The 20,606-nt window shown below is 38.9% G+C and overlaps 1 protein-coding gene across 2 annotated transcripts in view; it reads right to left on the minus strand.

Moving 5' to 3' along the window:
- Positions 1-600: 600 nt before the first annotated feature.
- The window catches only part of LOC105492445 (contactin associated protein family member 5), a 909,336-nt gene continuing 889,330 nt past the window's right edge, over positions 601-20,606 (minus strand). For both annotated transcript variants that reach the window (XM_071072554.1, XM_071072553.1), the window contains exons 22-24: positions 19,562-19,780; positions 10,360-10,431; positions 601-7,837 (exon numbers count right to left, since the gene is read on the minus strand). In XM_071072554.1, the coding sequence (XP_070928655.1) occupies positions 7,641-7,837; positions 10,360-10,431; positions 19,562-19,780 (488 nt within the window). In that variant the 3' untranslated portion in view covers positions 601-7,640. The remainder of the gene's footprint in view (positions 7,838-10,359; positions 10,432-19,561; positions 19,781-20,606) is intronic.

Consider the following 20,606-nt stretch of genomic DNA (forward strand, 5'->3'; position numbering starts at 1 on the left):
CATAACCCAAGTTAGATTTTTCTTAAGGGTAAATCTGGTACTGTCTCTCTTCTGTTTAAAGCCCTGTCAGTTTTAAATTTCTGTGTGTGTGTGTGTGCTGACTACCTCATACATAGAAGGCTTAATAAACACCACATGAAGTGGGTTCTGTTTCACAGCAGTCTTTGTTTAGTCTCAAACACACAGGGTTAAGGTCCTTTGTAAGAAAAAGATGTAGGGTAGGAGACGGAAGAAATACAGTTTTTGTGAGTGGGCGCTGATGAGGGTGGAGGAGAGTGTGAAGGTTCACGTGGGTAGCTGAAACCAGGGTGGCTCCAGAACACTGAAGCTGACATTGACTGAATCAATGAGATTGCTCTTGTATACATTTAAGCCAGGCGTGAGTTACCCAGGATAACTCAGCTCAGTGATGAGTGAGCCCAGGACAGCACTTTTAGCCATGCTGAAATCAATAAACCCAGCCAGTGGGAGTTTCTTGTTTCTCCAGCAACCCCACAGGTCATGTTGTCTGGGAGTTAATGGTCTAATGAATGAGAATGGGAGCTAAGGGATTAATTGTTTGACTCTTCATTAACTCAAGAAAACACAGCAAGGCACATGTGTCTTCCACACAAAATCATACAAAATGTTCTCTTTATTAAATATACATTATTTACAGTTCATCTTTCTTCTGTACAACAATAACCATAGAAAACAAAGAAATCTAAGGCTAACTTTTATTTTTTCCCCATACAGTGTATTAAGACGTGTTACATGGTCTACAAAACTGACTTGGAAGAGGCAACGTCACTTGGGATTTTGTTTTAGGAACAAAAATCAGAAGATAAAAAGGAAAAGGTAGACTCCAGCATTTCCACAAAAAGATGACCTGTTTTGTGCTTTTACCATAATAAAGAGTCTGACATATGTGTATTTTTGCAGGGAGGTTATTTTGCAATTTATCTTTCGTTGAAATACCCTCCCCACTCTTTCTCATTCCCTGAAAAGGAGGGCCTGAACATGCCGTAGGAAGAGTTACTTCACATCTGAAACACACTGTAATGCTCTGTCTTAGAAATCAGCAAACCGTAACCTATGGACTAAATTAGTTTTTGTAAATAAAGTTATATTGGAACATGACCATGGGTATTCATTTATACATGGCTGCCTTTCTGCCCTAGGCTAGTGACTAAGGAAAATGTTAGCTCAAGGCAACACAGGATATCAGGAGGCCTGTCAACTGTCAGATTCAGAAAGAGAAAATTCTTGGTCTTGGTCCTCACTAAATGCAGTCTCTTTCTCAATATAACTATGCTGCTTTAAGCAAAGTTTGGTATTTTTCTCAACAGTATTTAAGGCAGGACAAGGTTACACGGGTTGATACTGCCTTTCAAACAGAATAGACTAGGTGAATATTTCACGTAAAACGTTTGGGATAGAGACTGACTCTAATGGGAAAGCATGCCAAGGCTGATGCCCATTAATATTTTCCCTTCAAGTTTCCTTGAAAGAGAAAGCCTTTCAAAGAGTCTGTAGGAGAATGCATTATTCCTGTTGCATATCCAGCACTTTGTTCATGTTCTCTTAAGATATTTCTGGCATCTGAAGCATGTAAGACTCTGACACTCATTCAAATAGGACCAGGCTTTAATCACTAACACAACTATCTTCACCTTTGGTCTTGGCTTGGGACTAATCTCCTAATTTTGTCCTATTTTATAAAGGGTTTCCTTGTGTCAACTGGAAGGACTGAGAAAAAAACAGTGTGCCTAGATGGTGTTAGATGGTAGGTCCCTGGCGGTACTCATTGTCAGGGCTGGAAAGTACTCATTCCTTCTTAGAGTTTTGGTATGCTTATTCATGTCAGGATGAATGGAAGGAAAAGAAAGACACTGGATGGATTCCAGAATCTAAGGACTTCCACTCACAGGGGTTCTGACTGAGAATAATAGACCTACAGCAGTTTTCTGACAGTTGTTTCGTTTCCTGAAAGTTGTATCTGGGTGCTTAACCTGGGCAGGTTAGATAATTATAGTAATAGTTCTAAAGCACTCTGAGAAAATCCTGAAAAAAAATTTAAAACTTGAAAAAAAAAAAAAAAAGATGTGACTTAAGAAGTTTTGGAAGTTAAAAAAATATCATGCAAATGTGAGTAAAGAATTATTCATGCAAAGCCCATGATATTGCCTCTTTCCCTAATGAGTAAGACAATGATCCAAATGCACTAAAGAGACTCTTGAGTTAGGAGCCACGAAAGTGGAAAGGCTGCCACCAATGATTCATGGTGGAAGCAATAAACTTCCTCACCTCAGACGGCCACCAATTACTGCCACCGGCCCCTCTTCCTCCTCATCAAGTTCCCAGCGGGTGTGGTTGAAACCCAAACCAGCTTTTGCATTAACCTCTGTTCATGTCTGCTCAGCCACTTCGTAGACTGTAAACATTACATAAGACAGATATCTAGCTTACAAAGTACAATATTTCACTAGAAAATGTGCTTTTCTGTTCTTCCTCAGAGTACCTTAGTGCAAAATAAGATAAAATAATCACTCAAAAATAGCAAACCGGTTAATTACTAAAACCTTATGTGAAAGATTCAAATAATTGCCAACATAAAAGAGGAATGCTTCTCTCCCTACCAAACAGATATGTATGTAGAATGTTCTAGAGAAAAGTTGAATAACAGCCCTATTCGTACAAAGTGTGCACATGTGTGTGCGTGCGTGTGTGTGTTGCACTTTTTCCCCTTTAGGTGGTTCAACTATTTGGAATTTGTGAAGGCAGAGCTGAGAATGAGAGACAACCAAAATCTGCAAAGTAGATGATTCCACAAACAAGACTATGAGAGAGGAGATAAAAGAAGAGGTCGAGAATAGCCCAAGAACAGTATATAGAGATAATTTAATTACATTGTGTATATTTTAAAGAAAACAGGTTCAAACTGCATGAGAGACACGAACTAGCACTCAGTTATCTTCCTAGACTTCTGAAAGTTTTCAGTTTGCCTGCGTCTTCTTCCATTAATCACCTTTGCCATCTTCAGGAACAATGAAGTCTGTTTGTTTATTTGCTCAATACATGACCTGTAGGACAATTGAGGGCTAAGTATGTCCAAGCCTTTTCGTTAAGGAAGAATGAGTGGCAGCACCATACAGGTGTCCCAAAGGCCTTTTGGTAGGCTGCTGCTGCAATGAGATTTTGATGGATGGAAGCTATGGGGAAGCTTAAAGGAAGCTAGGGCAGTTGGTGAACAATCCGTCAAGACCTTTCCTTTCCTAAGAAAAAATGCAGCAGGTCTGATACCCATCTCCCTGGATATCTTGGACTGGATAAGTTGGCTGTGCATGCACCCTCCCCGTGCAACTCTTCTAACTGAATTAACTTCCTGCAGAGAGGGAGCAGGTATGACCTTCAAGACGGGAAACATTCACTCAGGCTCAGAGGTGAGACCTCACATAAATGGACAACATTTTTTAGTCAATTATTGACTGAAGGGTAGACTTCAGTTAGGTTCAGAAATTTTATGTAGAGTCAAAATGGCTCATCAGGACTAAGAAGGGTTTTAGGAAGAGTTGGACTACAACCAAACCACCTTCAGGAACATCTGGAAGAACAATGGCATGCAATAGGTCATAAACACATGGCAGTGGAAGAACTGAGAAAAGGGAAGGAGAGGGGCCAAAGTGGAGACACTTAGGTTCATGGGAGGCGAAACTTTTGGAATCCCCCAACCTGACCTGAAACAAGAATGTAGAGAATTCAGCCTCCCCAAATGTATGGCAGAGACAGAGACTATCTATTTTTACTGTCCCTAAAAGTCAATCCACCTCTTTCTACAGAAATTTATATGCATTGATAGATATCTACTTTGAGGAGGAGAAACAAAACAGCTTATGGAAGGTGGATTTTTAAAAAATTATTTAAAAAATAACAAATATTTCCCAGAAATTTACCTGTTTCTTTCAGTCTCTAGTGGATGCTTTACCAAAAATAATTGTGCAGGACCTTGTGCTGCATTCTAGGACACTTTACGCATGCCCCTGTTGCAATAATACATGCCTTGCCTGCTAGACTTTGAGCTCCTCAAGGACAAGAACAAGGTGTAATTTATACATGTTCATCCAATGCCTAGCACAGCACTCACTGGCATTCCATAAATACTTCATAAATGAAGAAAGAAAAACAATCTCTTTATTTTGTTCTATCCTGTTCTTGCTACCCATTGGTGGGGATGGGTCTGACAGAAGGTAGAAGTCAAGTTAATACCATCTCTGTTATTACTAAGGAGAAGAAAAAAGTTGTTTTAAAATATCACCCCTAGGATCCTTAAAATCTTCTGTGTACAGCTGAGGGTAAATAGAAGAGGCAAAGCTATTCGTAAAAATATGTCTATAGAAATGACAAATGTCTATTTCTCCAGACAAATTTTTCATAAAGATGGCAACTGAGGCTATACATGCAATAAATGATGCAGTAGGTTAAATATATTTTAGAGTTAGCAAATATACTGTTGCTTACATAAATAGATTTGTTTGGTGGAAAAAAAATCAATGAAACAGCCCCATTAAAATATGAAATTTCACAAGTACTTTTGGTTTTACTGTAAACTGATCCATATTCCATAAAATCTTTTTGTAAACAGCAGTTATTGAAGGCTGAGGGTTTAAGTGGAAGAGACCATGGTGGCCCAGTTGGCCAGAGCATGTAGTTGGGAAACCTGAATGTGACACGAAAAAGAAAAAAAAAAAAGTCGTTAAAGAGAGATTAAGATGCTTTCAAAGTCTCCTTTCAGATGATAACTGCTGAAGGATTGAAACACTCACACAATTGAACAATTACATAAAACTACATAGATCTTGGTACCACTGAGGAAAGACAGTCGGAGTTAGCACGATTTCTAACTGTAAATTACATTCTACTTTGGAGGGTACGACTCACTTGCATTTCATATATATCTAGCAAAAGTTAGTGTTCTCTGGGGTTAAGAAACAATTCAACCCTGTAAAAATAATTCTGCTTTAGCCCTGAGACTACTTATAGGAGTGGCGTGCAGGGGGCACTGTCCTGGCATCTACATTTAGGTCCTGTGGCATGCAGTGTGTATGGAGTCTACACACGTGAGGAAGATGCCAGTTGATTCTGCAGTGCAGTTGTTGTCAGGATAGAGCTTCACAGATTCTTCATCCTACAGGACCATCTAAAAGCATATATACTTAGATGAGAAAATCAAATACTCCGAGTTAGCCTTTGCTAGTCTCCATTTCTTCTGTTAGCACTATGTCAGCAAAATACAGTCCTCACTGCTCGAAGATTGAATAATGAAGAGTTCCAGCTTTATTACTCACACCTTCCTTTGCCTTTCTATTTCATTATTGGAGCTGCTTCAGGCTAAACCCACTACACTTCGTGGTGACTTTTATTTCAGGGGACAAAGGAATATATAGCCAAGCAAAAGGCTGATTTATACAGGCTTTTTATGGAAATCAAAAATTCAAAAGTGAAAATTGAAGAAAGGGAGGAAAGGGCAGGGGAAAAAAAACACTGTTTAAAGATCCTTCATCTTACTAAAGAATCATTCATCTTATTAAAACTAAAAGGAGAGAAATGGTATCATGGTTAAAATCACTTTAAAATAAATGATATCATGTAGCCAAAAGATACCATGTAGATGATAAAGTGATTAAGCTCAAATCCATAGAAAATTTCAAGGAGAGAATCTGCATTTAAAACAACATCTTAAAATAGAGGAATATGATTGCAAACTAAATCCTTAACTCATAAGCTCTGAAACTGAAAGAAAAGCTGTGCTTAAAATGGAATGAAGCAACTAAGTTCCTCACTATGAGAGGCGAGAGACAGTGTACCCTAAGCAAAAGGTGGAATGTCTGCTAACTGTCAAGGCTGGCAAACAGAGCTGTGGTCATCGATTTCCACACTGAATCTGCCTCGTAAAGAGAATCAACAAGTATTTTCCACACCTAAGAATCATTACATGAGCATTTCCAGCATCTTGGAGCATTTATGTTGTTTTCTCCTTACCTTTTTCTCCAAGATGGCGCAGGACAAAGAACGATGCATATTGCCATAGAAAAATCATTAAGATCTTTACCACCACCCCATGGATGAGCTCAAGGTGCCTTCTTGAAGGAATGAATGACTGTTTTCAACGCTTTGTTACCAAAAGGGGCAAAAACCCTGAAGTTTATCACCACCTCTTTTGGGAGTTTAAGCCTATAAAGAGATGTTTGGAAGAGTCTTTATGTATATAGGGTATAGCAGACTTGAAAATGTGATAAGCTACAGAACCTAAGGGCTCCTCTGAAATCAAGCAAAGCTAGTTAGCTAGAGGTGACCATGTCACTTATGTTAATGCATCCTAAACCTCTCGGAGAATAGCTTGATGTTCAAAAATGTGAAACTTGCAAATTTGAATTAACTGTCTTCACCGGGTCTTTAGAGAGTGAATGGAAGGGCAGAATTCTGTTTGGTATTTCTCTTCTTTCATGCAGTTTTTTTTTTTCCATTTTTTCCTGATTTAATTTTTGTTTTAAAGCTGAGTTAAGATGGTTTAGGCTCTTTCATTGAAACAGGTACTATTTTAAACTTTTATTTTAATTTCTTTATGCTGCAGCAACATATATGTGTGTGTGTTTGTGTGTACATATCTATATGTGTGTGTGTGTATACATATGTGTATATATATACTCACATATATATACATGTATGTGTATATATATACTCACATATATATACATGTATGTGTATATACTCACATATATATACACATATACACATGTGTGTGTACATATATGTCAGTAGAATAATCCCAGGAATACCTAGCTAGCATTCTTACAAAATTGGAGGAGGCATTTTTGAAGATACGGAACATCTACTTCCTAGACGCTTTCTTGTTACCTCCTAGTTTCAAGCTACTATTACCATGCCTCCCCTAGCTTTATGCTATGGTGTGCTATCCCAACGTGTCGGCCCCAGGAGAGAGTGGTAAGAAAGGAGCAAAGTAATTTTGCTCACTACTATCAGTGATCATATATTTGAAAATACTCAGGGTCTAAGGGTCATAGTGAAAAAGGGTGATGAGTTAAGGCAAGTGATTGCCTATGGTAAAGAAAGTAAACCACCACAAAACAAACCTCTCTTACCCCTTTTATCATGCCTCCAAAGCAAACCAGGCCTCTAGGTTCTTCTCTCCCTGCCCTGGGTTCCCTGGTAAGAATAGACTTGAGATGGGGAGGATGTCAGGAATGACCGTCATGTGCCTAAGCCAAAGAGCTCAGGTTCAAAGCAAGCCCGAACCACCAAGCGGCTGCCAAACTGAACAGTGCATTTTAGAAACTGGAAGTACAGAACTGAACATGCAGGAGTGCACACATGTGTCTCTTCCTTGTCTTGAATAGTGAAGTCAGTCTCTTGAGTGGTCGTTTTCACCCGATAGGTTCATCAGAGAGGAAGGCAGTGGCCACGTCTGCCTGGTCTCTTGGACTGGATCAAGGGAATTGATGCTGTGGTGGATGCAAATATGTTCCAGAAAAGAAATGGCAAGCAGAAAATAAAGAGAATGACCAAATCAAAAGACAGGAGAGAAGAAGGGGAGGAGATAATTGAACAACAAGAAAAAATAGTAGTAGGAACCCTGCAGTTTCTCAGATGAAATATTCCCGTTTACACTCGCTCACTGTGTTTTGCAAGTCAATATCATTTCTGAAGGAACTGTCCAAATTTTCTGGATATTCCTTCTCCTTCATCTGGTTTGTACGATGTGACTGCTTGTGCTGGTAGAGGAACCGGGTCATGATGCCGATGATACAGAAGATGATGAATATCACCACTGCTATCACCCCTGGAGAGAAAGGGGAAGGAAAGAGAGAAGGAAATAATCACAAATCATCTGCTCAGGAGAGTGGGTTCCTGCCAGATGAGAGGAATGCTAAAGAGAGAAAACAAAACAAAACAAATCACACAAACGCAACTCTGCCACCTGCCCAGAAATAAAGACCTGCTGAAAGGCCCTGTCTTCAATTATTATAAAACCTTCTTTCAAACTAGCTGGGGAGAGAGGTGCTTTCAACCATAGAAGGTTTTGTTTAAAGAACTGAGAATGCCATCTTCTACATATGGAATTGGACTAGCAAAGGGTTTCTTTGTAAGTTTTTCAAGTCTGCTATAAATGTGTCAGAATCATTTGTAATTAGCCCATTTTTTTGGTCACCTCACAACTAAGTATTTCAGAGTTACTTTAGCATCCTAGAAAATGGTACTTAAATATCTCACTTCTCAACACATGCCCTCCTGATGTAAATTTGTTTTATGTTATATATTTGTTTCACTCAAACATTTTCATTAATAACGAAATGATCACTATAAATTCAGAACATTTTTGCATGCTCTGCACTCTGTGAAACTGAGGCTCATTCAGTGACAAGACGCCTCTGTTCTCGAGAAACTCAGAGTCCATTGAGACGGCAAACTTCTGCCCAGGCCCATCAGATTCCCCCTAATTCTGATTGTGTGTGATTCAACTGGATTATGTTGCAAGCTATCCTTGCTTACCCTAAGGTCTCACCCTTACCTTTGCCAGGAAGGCTCTTGGAACATGAAAGGCAGTATCCGCCAAGGGACAGTGAAAATGTGGAAGTGGCAGATGTGTCTCTACATGAATGTAGTATTTCAGCATGAAAATATTTAACAATATGTATGATAAGCAAAGACTTGACTTGTAATAAGTTCTATATTTTGCTGTTTTATTTTTCTAAGGAGAGGAGATATTGAGGAAAAGTGTCTATTTTAGAAAGTTATTTTTGGACACAGTGCATTATGATTTACAGAAGCATGGACATTTGAAAGTTTCATATGTGGATTGCACGTCTTCCGCCAATTTTTTGTAGAACTGGGGCCATGATTAAGATTTATTTTTATAAATATATGTTCCTAAACCATTTTGTGGCATTTTCTACGACTATGTTAGAACAAGTAAGAGTAAAATCACTTAAGTTAGCAAGTCTATGAATAAACTGGGTGGTAGTGAGTGACTCTCCTGAGTGGGTTGCAGCCTTAAGAAATGAAATAGGAAACTGGTTCCTACTCCTTCAATGCTTGGGATAGTCCAAGTCAGCAGCTGTGCAAGCCTCCAGGAATTTTCCTAGGGCGTCAGATGACTTTCCTGTCCTTAAAGAGACTCACAGAGCATGTAAATAGCTGGAGAGGAATCAGCAGTCACAAAAGTCTTTTTCTGCACTTGTCAAATGGGAAATTACTGAAAGAGATATAGGCACAAAATTCTTTCCCACATTTCTCGATGCCAAACAAAAATTAAGGTGGACCAGCTTCTCTGAAGCAGAAATTCAGGTCAGAGGTTTTAGGAACTTCCTTAAGGAAAGGCGTGGTTTTCCTTTCTTCATGTTATCAGGAGTGCACCTCTGTGCTCCCATAGCCATTTGTACCTCCTCCCTCAGAACAGCCTTCACTGGTTGTCTTGTTTTCTGTTTACCCATCTCCTCCCTGGCTCATTCATCCTCTACTTAGCACAGAGCCTGACCCGCAGCAGGGCTCATTAAATATAAGCTAAATGGAACGATACTGCAGGTTTTTAAAAGGAAAACTCCATCTGCCAAGGATCAGTTCATCTAGGCTTCCAGAAGGCAGGGATGGTGGCACCTGCTAAGGTTATGTTTCTCAGATAGAAACGAGTTTGGTCTTTCACACGCATCTTACATTAAGCGAAGCTTGGAAATCATTCTGTGTTGCAAGACCCAGATGGAAAAATCAAGCCACAGCAGGCAGAAGCCAAGCTGAAGCAGAATAAAAAAGTGGAGAGGCCAACAGGCAGTGAGAAAATGGAAAAGCAGGAAAGCTGAGCTCGCAGCAGAGGAGACAAGGTCTGCATCTGTAACCATATGTGCAGTGAAATTGTGGGCTTTAGCCTGCTCATTAGACTTAACCCAAATCACTTGGTGGGGAACACTCCGCAGGACTGTGGCTTCACCCATTGTCTGCCCCAACGTGGCTTCTTCCCTGTATTTAGCTTTGTTGGTCTGCTTTGTTTGCATTTTAGGAACAGTGACAACTGTATGAAATGAACAGAATGTGAGCTGCTGTCTGTAAGTAAATGCTCCAGCTGTTGACTTGGTGCTCAGCTGCCTCGTGAATCAGAGGCAGGATGAAGCCGCAGAGCTGCTGGTGTCGGCAGAGCCTGCCTTTGATCATTCAGCACACATGACTACTCATGAAAAGCTCACAGTCTTGCAGATAATGTGGGGGGCTGTGAGCACTGGATGGCCATAATTAAGGAAGGCTTCAGATAACTTTCTCCAAAATACAGGATCGTTTATGTCTTTCTGCATTCAACAACAATGAATTGTTTACCTCCGATGACTGCCGAATCACTTCGAACAGCATTCGTGAGTGGTTCCCGCTCATCTGTCTTCCCAAAAGGATCTGAAAGGAGTAAAAGACATGGGACTTTACTTCTCACTCAAAGCACTGGCAGGAGGTCTACAGTGTGGCCCACCTGGAACGACACACCTGTGCATTACACCAGGTGCCCTCAAAGAGTTGTGAGTTGACATGTTGCAAGGAACTCAAAAAACATGCACAAGGAAAAAGCATTTGAAATGCACTGCTCACACCCCATGGTTCAATGACCCTTTTTGTTTATACGCTAGTTGTAAGACAAGGGGTTGAAACAGAGGATGGTGGTATCCTGCCCACATGCCCTCACTCTGCCCCTAAGGTGCCCTGTTGCCTCGCTGGACAGTTCCTATGCATGCCACCCTGCTCTGCTTGAGAGTCTTCTTCAGGTGCAAGAGGATCCTGAGTTTATTGACAGTGAAGAACAAAAGTGCTGGAGAATTAACACCTTCAGGAACAGCCCTCACTGATGAGGGAGGAATTGTACTACAGGTGCAGTACCATATATGATATAAGAAAAAGCATCAGGTTTAAGGATACACAGACCTTAATCTGAATCTTTGCTCTGTTGTTTGTTGGTCTGGTGACATAGAGCAAGACCTCTTTTTAAATATGAATTTGCACATGTATTAAAGGAGAGTAGTAATGCCTATATGTGTGTATATAATGCATGTTAAATTTTCAGGAACTTGTGGCTACTACACACTCATAAGTAGTCACTATTATGATTATTGTTGTATCATTTATTATTTATAATAATATATATTACAATATTGTTTATTATTGTTGTATCATTTATCATTGGAAAATGACTAGAACATGAGTTTTATTGTTCCCCTTTGGCTAATAAGGAAACTAGATTGAAACAATCAAATAACATGTCAAAAGTCCTACAGATCATTCATGGAAGAGGCAAAATCCACACCAAACGTATACAATTACTGCACTCAGAGTCTTTCTATTACTCCTCTCTGCTGCTGGAAAAACTCCAAGATTGGTGATGTGCAGGCAGCAACAGAATTCAAGCCCCCGTGTGACATCATTAGTCCTGTCATGTGTCATTTAAACTTTCTTATCTGTCCAATGGTAAAAATAATACTTTAATTGCCTTAAAAGGTTTTGTAAGAATTATACAAGTTAATATATATGTTTTTAGAACAGTGCCTGATACAATGCAAGTGCTCACTAAATCTTGTTTCTTATTATAATGTTGCTTACTATTAATTACATACACATTTACATGTGTATAAACATGCATATCCTAGTCTTACGAGCGGGACATCAAGCTTCCTAATGAAAAAACCAAGACACGCACTTCTTCATACCACAGCACTTGCCACACGACCATGTACAGACACACATGCAAGATGTTTGGTAAGAATTTACTGTGTCTTCGAGTGAACAGAGAGTGGTGGTTTATGCTGTCTGTGGTGTACAGGGGTGGCCTTTTCCTAGGACTCTCGAAATTGGAGCAGAAACAAATCAACATGAGAGAGAGGCTGATGGGGTCAAATGGGAATGGTATTGTAATTAAAGAAGGTGCTGGCCATGGGGCAGATATTCTGAACTGGTGACATTGATAAGGTGGGTCTGGTGGAAAAAACTTGGGGTTGGAACTTGACATTATTATTAATCGTCTGTGTACACCTGAATGGCCTACTTACATGCATATATACATGGAGAAGAACATAGACGTGTGTGTGTGTATACATATATACATATATATATATATATATATATATATATATATGTCGCCAATTATAACAATGGGGTGACGATGATGATAGTGGGTGTTAGAGACAGAGAGAGAGCAGGCAGGCAAAGAGAAAGTGGAAAATGTGAAATCAGAGGAAGCAATGAAACGGGGAGAGAGAGAGAGGGGAAGAGGTATAGTAAAAGACAGGTAGAAGACAGGGGGGAAAGAAAGAAGAAAGAATGGGAGGGAGGGAGAAAGGGAGAGAGGAAATTCAAAATATTTAGTTATTAGATCTCCTGTATCACACTGTCCACTGTGCTTGTTATTCTTGTATATCCCTGGGCTAGTCCGCCTACCTAAAATGCCTCCTGCTTCTTTATAAATACAGTCATGTGTAGCTTAATGGTGGGAATATATTCTGAAAAATGTGTCATTAGGCAGTTTTGTCATCGTGTGGAAATCATAGAGTGCGCTCACACAAACCTAGATGGTACAGCCTATGACACACCTAGACTGTATGTGTAGCATAGACTATTGCCCCAGGTTACAAACCTGTATAGCATGCTGCTGTACTGAATACTGCAAGCAACTATAACACATTTGTAAGTACATGTGTACCTAAGCATATCTAAACATAGAAAGGGCAGATTAAAAATACGAGATTTAAATACATGCTACACCTGCATAAGACACTTATCATGAATGGATCCTACAGGACTGGAAGTTGCTCTGGGCGAGTCAGTGAGTGAGTGGTGAAGGTCTAGGACATTACACTAATAAAGCCTTTATAAGCACTATACACTTAGGCTACACTACATTTATTAACTTTTTTCTTTCTTCAATAATAAAGTATCTTTAGCTTACTATAACTTTTTTGCTTTGTAAACTTTTTATTTTTTTAACTTTTGACTTCTTTGTCATAACACTTAAAACACAAATAGCATACAACTATACAAAACTATTTTCTTTCTTTATATCCTTTTGCTATAAGACTTTTTCTGTTTTTAAATTTATTTATTATTATTTTTTACTTTTTAAACTTTTTTTTTCCCTGAAAATGAAGACACAAACATACACAGTAGATTAAGCTTACATGAATTCACGACATTAACATCACTGTCTTCCACCTCCTCATGTTGTCCCACTGGAAGGTCTTCAGGGTCAACCACATGCAGGAGGTACCATCTTCTACCATAACAATGCCTTCTTCTGAGTTTTTTTCCTAAAGAAAATGCTTGGGGCTTTTATTGAGGAGCAAGTTTATACCAGAGTCATCAAAATACGTGTGGATAAGGTGTTGTACTAGGACCTTATGGTTGCTACAACTTCATTAGGTCATAGAAATTATTCAGCTCCATTATAATCTTAGAGGACTACAGTCTATGCAGACCATTATCTTCACATGGTACATGACTGTATTCAAATCTGGATCATCCATTATGGTTTATTTTTCTGCCTTGCCTTGCCTTGCCTTGCCCTGCCCTGCCCTGCCCTGCCTTGCCTTGCCTTTCCCCTTGCCTTTCCCCTCTCGTTTCCTCTCCTCTCCTTTCCTCTCCTCTCCTCTCCTTCTTTTCTTTCTTTCCTTCCTTCTTTCTTTCTTTCTTTCTTTCTTTCTTTCTTTCTTTCTTTCTTTCTTTCTTTCTTTCTTTCTTTCTTTCTTTCTTTCTTTCTTTCTTTCTTTCTTTCTTTCTTTCTTTCTTTCTTTCTTTTTGACTGAGTCTTGCTCTGTCACTTAGGCTGGAGTGCAGTGGCGCGATCTCAGCTCACTGCAACCTCTGTCTCCCCGGTTCAAGCAACTCTCCTGCCTCAGCCTCCTAAGTAGCTGGGATTACAGGCATACACCACCATGCGCAGCTAATTTTTCTGTTTTTAGTAGAGACGGGGTTTCACCATGCTGGTCAGGCTGCTCAGGAACTCCTGACCTTGTGATCTGCCCACCTTGGCCTCCCAAAGTGCCGGGATTATAGGCATGAGCCACCGTGCCCAGCCTCATGGCCTTTTTCCCTTACTCCAACTTACAATGGTTTCTCCCTTATTGAGTCTATGTACTACTTTTAAGATCATTAACCAAAATGATAACCTTGGTTACTACTTAACATTGATTTTACAACAGATTTCCCCATTTCTAGCAAATTTTGCTAATGATACATTAATATATGTTAACCCAGTTTGTTAATTGTAACTCTCTAATATTTATTAAAGCTACAAATAAAATACTTCATATCTAGTATGATGACAGCTTCAGTAACACGACTACGAAAATTAAAAATACCATGCCTATATCCATGTTTAATGGACACCTTCTACAAAGTAACCCTTGGGGTAGTTATTCATTTATTTCAATAGTACTTCTGTCTTCACAGTGTGTCTAAATTGTCTTTTACAATTTTAGAGCTATCTTTTAGTTTTAATTCCCTTCTCAAAAAAAAAAAAATGATGCAGCTTAAATGTATCTATTTATATCATATATATAGATCAAGATCTATATATTATATATAGTCTATATCTATATATCTATTCTTATAGAATAGAATTTATTGTGTACTATAATTATATAGATAGACATTGAGCAACTATTTATATCTATCTCTGTGGAATATCTATATATATATATATAGAGAGAGAGAGAGAGAGAGCCAACATTCGGTAAGAACTCCTCATTATTGAAATATGTTGGACTTCTACACTTGCACCTAATGATTTACCTGTGAGGGGTTTTCACTGATTACTAAATATGCTACACTGTACCAGAAATTTGCACTTTAACTTACATATTTCCTTTTGTAATGGTCTTCTGTCTTCTGAACATTGCAAACCCTTCTCCCTAAGCAATTGGCATGATCACATTATTTATAAATCTATCATTAGTTCATCTAAAAATATATTTGCTGCTTTTTCTAGGTTCCATACAACCCAAAAACTCTGTTCATATCTTTCCCTTAGCATTGCTCACACTGTATTATGATATTGTGCCCAGCATCTAATGCTACACCCTAATTCCCTGAACCATCGCCTTCCATCATCTTTACAGATTTCTAAAAGTAGGGACTTTAAATGTTTCTTAGTTTTTGTTATCTCCACTAACTATGGAAGTTAACACTGAGTAGCTGCTTGAAAGATGTGTGATGAATGAGGCAACAGGAGAGTCACAACAATCTCACCAAAGACAACTCAAAATCGCATTTGAAGAATAAAATGGTGAAACCTAAAGCAGTAAAGGAGTGGGCAATACATTGCTGGAAGAGTAGATAGAAATATTTAAATATCCTATTCAGATTACCAACTTGGTTAAAAAATTTATTTCTCAATTTTTACAAAATATTGGACTGGGCACTATGGATCTCAGGCTAAAGGTCTTGGCTAAGAGTCCTGCCATATAAGAGAGTGCATGTTTCTCAATATATTTCCCAAGATACGAAAATCCCCGACTTGTTTACTGCAATAAGATGTCCCACCTTTTATCTTCCTACTAATACATCATGACCTATCATAGACCATTGCCAGGGGAATTGTGCCTGTAATAGAAAATTACCATGGCCCAGAACCCTTTGATGCCTACCACTATTGTTCTTAGTGTATGCTTGGAGGCAAGGGGAGGGTAAAACAATACCATGGTAATCTGGGAGCTGTATCAAATATCTCAGACCTAGCCTCTTCATCACCACTACTTGCAAAACCCATACTGTATATCAATATTGGCAGCAAATTCTGAACAAAATGTATATACTGTGGATTTAGAAAAAGCATCCTGGAAAAACCTGACAATACCTCCTCACTCCCATACCAACCACTTTATTTTTATTTATTTATTTATTTTTGAGACGGAGTCTCGCTCTGTCGCCCAGGCTGAGTGCAGTGGCGCAATCTCGGCTCACTGCAAGCTCCGCCTCCCGGGACAAACCACTTTAAAGCATAATCAGAATGACAACCTTATTACTGTTTCTATCTATCAATATTGACATGTTGATACATGTGGATGTCTTGGTTTTATCCCAGTGTATTAGTCATTTTGTTTTATCAGTATTTATGATGCTTTGACATCTTGAGGACCTTGCTGGCCAGGGAGACACTGCCCCTCCCAGTGCTAGCTAATTCCTAGAGATAGCAAACAACATGCCTGCAAGCATGCATTTTATACACAAACCAATCAATCCAGAGCCCATCTTCCCCCACTAACTCATTTATTTAACTCACACTCACCAACCTAGTATTTCTCTTGCCTTAAATAACTCAAGGCCAAGTATTAAATAACTAGAGACCACCCTTGTAGCACAGATACTGCCCAAATTATTCAAACTATCCAATTCTAACTGGCTCAAGCTTGCCTACCTGGTTCACACCATTCCTTCCCGTGGAAGCTGCAACACAGCCACCCCACCACACTTTCCCCTTTCTCTTTCTGCCTCCTGACCAACCCTAGCACTCCTCCATGTGGCTCTGCATGGTATAATGTATCTCCTTTCTTGTGAACTGTAAGAAACAAACTTTGCTTTCAAAGGCTGTCACCTCATGCCTGTCACCTTATCATACCTGATTAAAACAAAATCCCAGATACATTTTCAGACACCCAAAATGGCAGTGACTAAGAAAAGATAAAAAAGGCACTTAGAGAATGGTGAAGCCTAGATGCATGGATGATGGTGCTGTGGGTTTTTTCTACTTTTAAAAAAGGCTGATTTAATTTATTTTGGTTACATATTCAGAAACAGGATTCGAGTTTTAATATTTTGAGGAACCTCTCTACTCTTTTCCATAATGGCTGTACCAAGTTGCATTCCCACCAGTAGTGTACAAGGGTTCCGTTTTCTGCACTTCCTCTCCGACATATGTTGTTCTTGTCTTTTTGATACTAGCCATCACATTATCAGCTGTGAAGTGACATCTCATTGTGGTTTTGATTTGCATTTCCCTGATGATCAGTGATGTTAAGCACCTTTTCAGGTACCTGTTGGACGTTTGTATGTCTTTTGTGGAAAAAAATAAAAAAGCCTATTCACATCCTTTGCCTATTTTTTTAACTTATTTTTTATTATTATTATACTTTAAGTTCTAGGGTACATGTGCATAACGTGCAGGTTTGTTACATATGTATACTTGTGCCATGTTAGTGTGCTGCACCCATCAACTCGTCAGCACCCATCAACTCGTCATTTACATCAGGTATAACTGCCAATGCAATCCCTCCCCCCTCCCCCCTCCCCATGATAGGCCCCGGTGTGTGATGTTCCCCTTTCCGAGTCCAAGTGATCTCATTGTTCAGTTCCCACCTATGAGTGAGAACATGCGGTGTTTGGTTTTCTATTCCTGCAATAGTTTGCTAAGAATGATGGTTTCCAGCTGCATCCATGTCCCTACAAAGGACACAAACTCATCCTTTTTTATGACTGCCTAGTATTCCATGGTGTATATGTGCCACATTTTCTTAATCCAGTCTGTCACTGATGGACATTTGGGTTGATTCCAAGTCTTTGCTATTGTGAATAGTGCCACAATAAATGTTTTTCTTTTTTCTTTTCTTTCTTTTCTTGCTATTGAGTTATATTAATTCTTTTTATGCTTTGGCTACTAACCCTTCATCAGTCATATAGTTTAAAAACTTTTTTTTCCAATTCTGTAGATTGCCTTTTCATTTTGTGTATTGTGTCCTTTGCTGTACAGAAGTTCTTTACTTTTATGCAGTCCCACTTTTTTATTTTTGCTCTTGTTGATCCTACTTTTGGTGCCATGTAAAAATTACATATATATTTTCAAGATCAATGTTAAGGAGATTTTTCCTTATGTTCCTTTCCTGGAGTTTACAGTCTCAGGTCTTATATTTAAGGTTTTAATCCATTTCAAGTTAATTTTTATATGGTGCAAGATAAAGGTCCAATTCTATTCTTTTGCACGTGGATATTCAATTTTCCCAGCACAATTTATTGAGTAAGCAACATTTTCCATATTATGTATTTTTGGAAATCTTGCCAAAGATTAGTTGATTAAATAAGCCTGGGTTTATTTCTGGCTTTTTTATTCTGTTCTATTGGTCTATGTGTTTGTTTTATGCCAGTATTATGCTTTTTTGATTACTATAGCTTTGCAATATAGTTTGAAATCAGAGAGTGTGATGACTGCAGCTTTCTGCACTAGTGTTTACTGCAGTATTATTCACAATAGCCAAGATATGGAAACAACCTGTCTGTTAACGCTTAAATGATTAAAGATATTGTGGCATATACACACGCAATTGGAAATTATTCAGCATTAAAAAAGATCATGCCATTTGTGACGATACAGAATAACCTAGAGGACGTTATGCCAATTTGAAATAAACAAGACACAGAAAGACAAATACTATGCGATATAACTTATATGTGGAATCTACAAAAGTCAAACTCATAGAAACAGAACGGTGGTTGGCAGGGGCTGGCGTGTGGAAGAAATGGAGAGTTGTTGGTTAAAGAGTACAAGCTTTCAGTCAGAAGATGATAAATTTGGGGGATTTTTTTTTTTCTTTTTTGAAACAGAGTTTCGCTCTATCCCCCAGGCTGGAGTGCAGTTGCACGATCTTGGGGCATTGCAGCCTCCGCCTCCTGGGTTCAAGCGATTCTCATTCCTCAGCCTCCCAAGTAGCTGGAATTACAGGTGCCCGCCACCATGGCCAGCTAATTTTTGTATTTTTAGTAAAGATGGGGTTTCGCCACGTTGGCCAGACTGGTCTCGAACTCCTGACCTCAGGTGATCCACCCGCCTTAGCCTCCCAAAGTGCTGCAATTACAGGCATGAGCCACCACACTAGGCCCAAATTTTGGTGAACTAATGTACAGCATGATGACCGCAGTTATTCATACTGTGTTGTTTCCTTGATGTTTGCTAAAATAGTAAACCTTAAGTGTCCTCATCAGATGTGCATACACATACACACACACACACACACAAAGGGTAACTATGTGCAGTGATAAGTGTGATTAATTTAATTGTGATAGTAATTACACAATGCATATGTTTATCAGGTTATCACATTTTACACTTTGAAAATATATAATTTGTATTTGTCAATTATTTCTTAGTAAAGCTAAAAAAAGGTTTATTTTAATCACATGAATTATCATATTAGTTGGAGAACCAGCTTGCTGCCTCCCATTCTCTAAATACCTCAATTCTCAGAGCAGTATCCAGTTCAACAGTAGTGACTATGTATACAAACACACACACACACACACACACAATGCATTATATACATGCATAATAAGCAAAGTACACAACTATGCATTTAGTTCTAATTACTCATCATATTAAAAATAAAACATCAATTATATATAAAAATCCCCCATGAAATATCAGTCATAACTTTTAACCACCTGTAATTACACGAGGTAAAAATTGAGTCGCATTAGCCAACCCTTTCATCTGGAAGCTTCTTGAAGACACCAAAAGTAGTGCCAATGACAGAAGCTCTCTTGTGCATGCTCTTGAGTATACCTGATGAAGAATGCACCGTGGTCACTGCATCCACATCTGAGTCCACCATGAAGTCGCAGCTGGATTCCGTCAAGGTCCCATGGACAGTCACAGGCGCGGCGGTGGCATGGCGCAGGGCAGCTTTCAGTGGTGCTATGTGGTTGTACTGGACGGAAGACATGCATCCAGCAAAACCCAAGGCGTTTGCTTTAGCAACTTCAGAATCCAAACTAAGATTCTCTGCAATGTAAAAGACAATCAGAAGTCCTTTACTTCTTTTTTTTTCTCAAATTATGCTGGGTCCTCTTTGAGTAATATCTGAAATTACAGAAATTCCCTCGTTATTCTTTGAGTAAAGAAAACCCTCCCCATCTCTCTTTATCTCCTTTCCCCAGCTCCGCTCCCAACGCAAGCATCAATACGTCAGCCACATTTCATAGAAAACTGTCAGGGCCATCTCTGCTTTGAGATAAAGAATATTCCAAACTTCCAAATTTTCATTCATGTATTTTATGAACTGTAACAAAGACAATAAATCTGTTCTGTACTTTAGGTGTTTTATAAAATTTATATCACTATCCCCATCATCAGTTATCTTTGGATGCTGGTGATTAGTGCAAGCTCCCTACGATGTTCATTACAACATTTCACTCAAAAATGTAGCAAGAGAAAAAAGAATAAAGAGGTAGAGACATCAGAAGTCAACATTGTCCTTCCAAAGATGTATCGTGTAAATTATTTTAAACCACCTGTGTAGACTGACCTTCTATTCAAGATTTTCACCTGCTTGGTTCTGTCCGTGGAACTGATTGGTGTGCATGGGTTTTTTATGACAGCATTCAACTTCGTAAAGTATCTTTGAGACTTTATAAAAGATGAACGTGCAGTAATTTGGAATTCACAGCAAGATCAAATGTCTCATTTTCTTCAAGATTTGTGGTAAGATTACTCAGTATTCTATTTCTTTTTGTTAAAAGAGTAATTTGAACAAACGTCTATGATGCAATTATATAAAACTGCAATGCATAATGGGCCATTTTTTTCCTAAGGTGTAACAGTCGTAACA

Source organism: Macaca nemestrina, chromosome 11 (genome assembly GCF_043159975.1).
Source record: "Macaca nemestrina isolate mMacNem1 chromosome 11, mMacNem.hap1, whole genome shotgun sequence".
Classification (NCBI taxonomy): domain Eukaryota; kingdom Metazoa; phylum Chordata; class Mammalia; order Primates; family Cercopithecidae; genus Macaca; species Macaca nemestrina.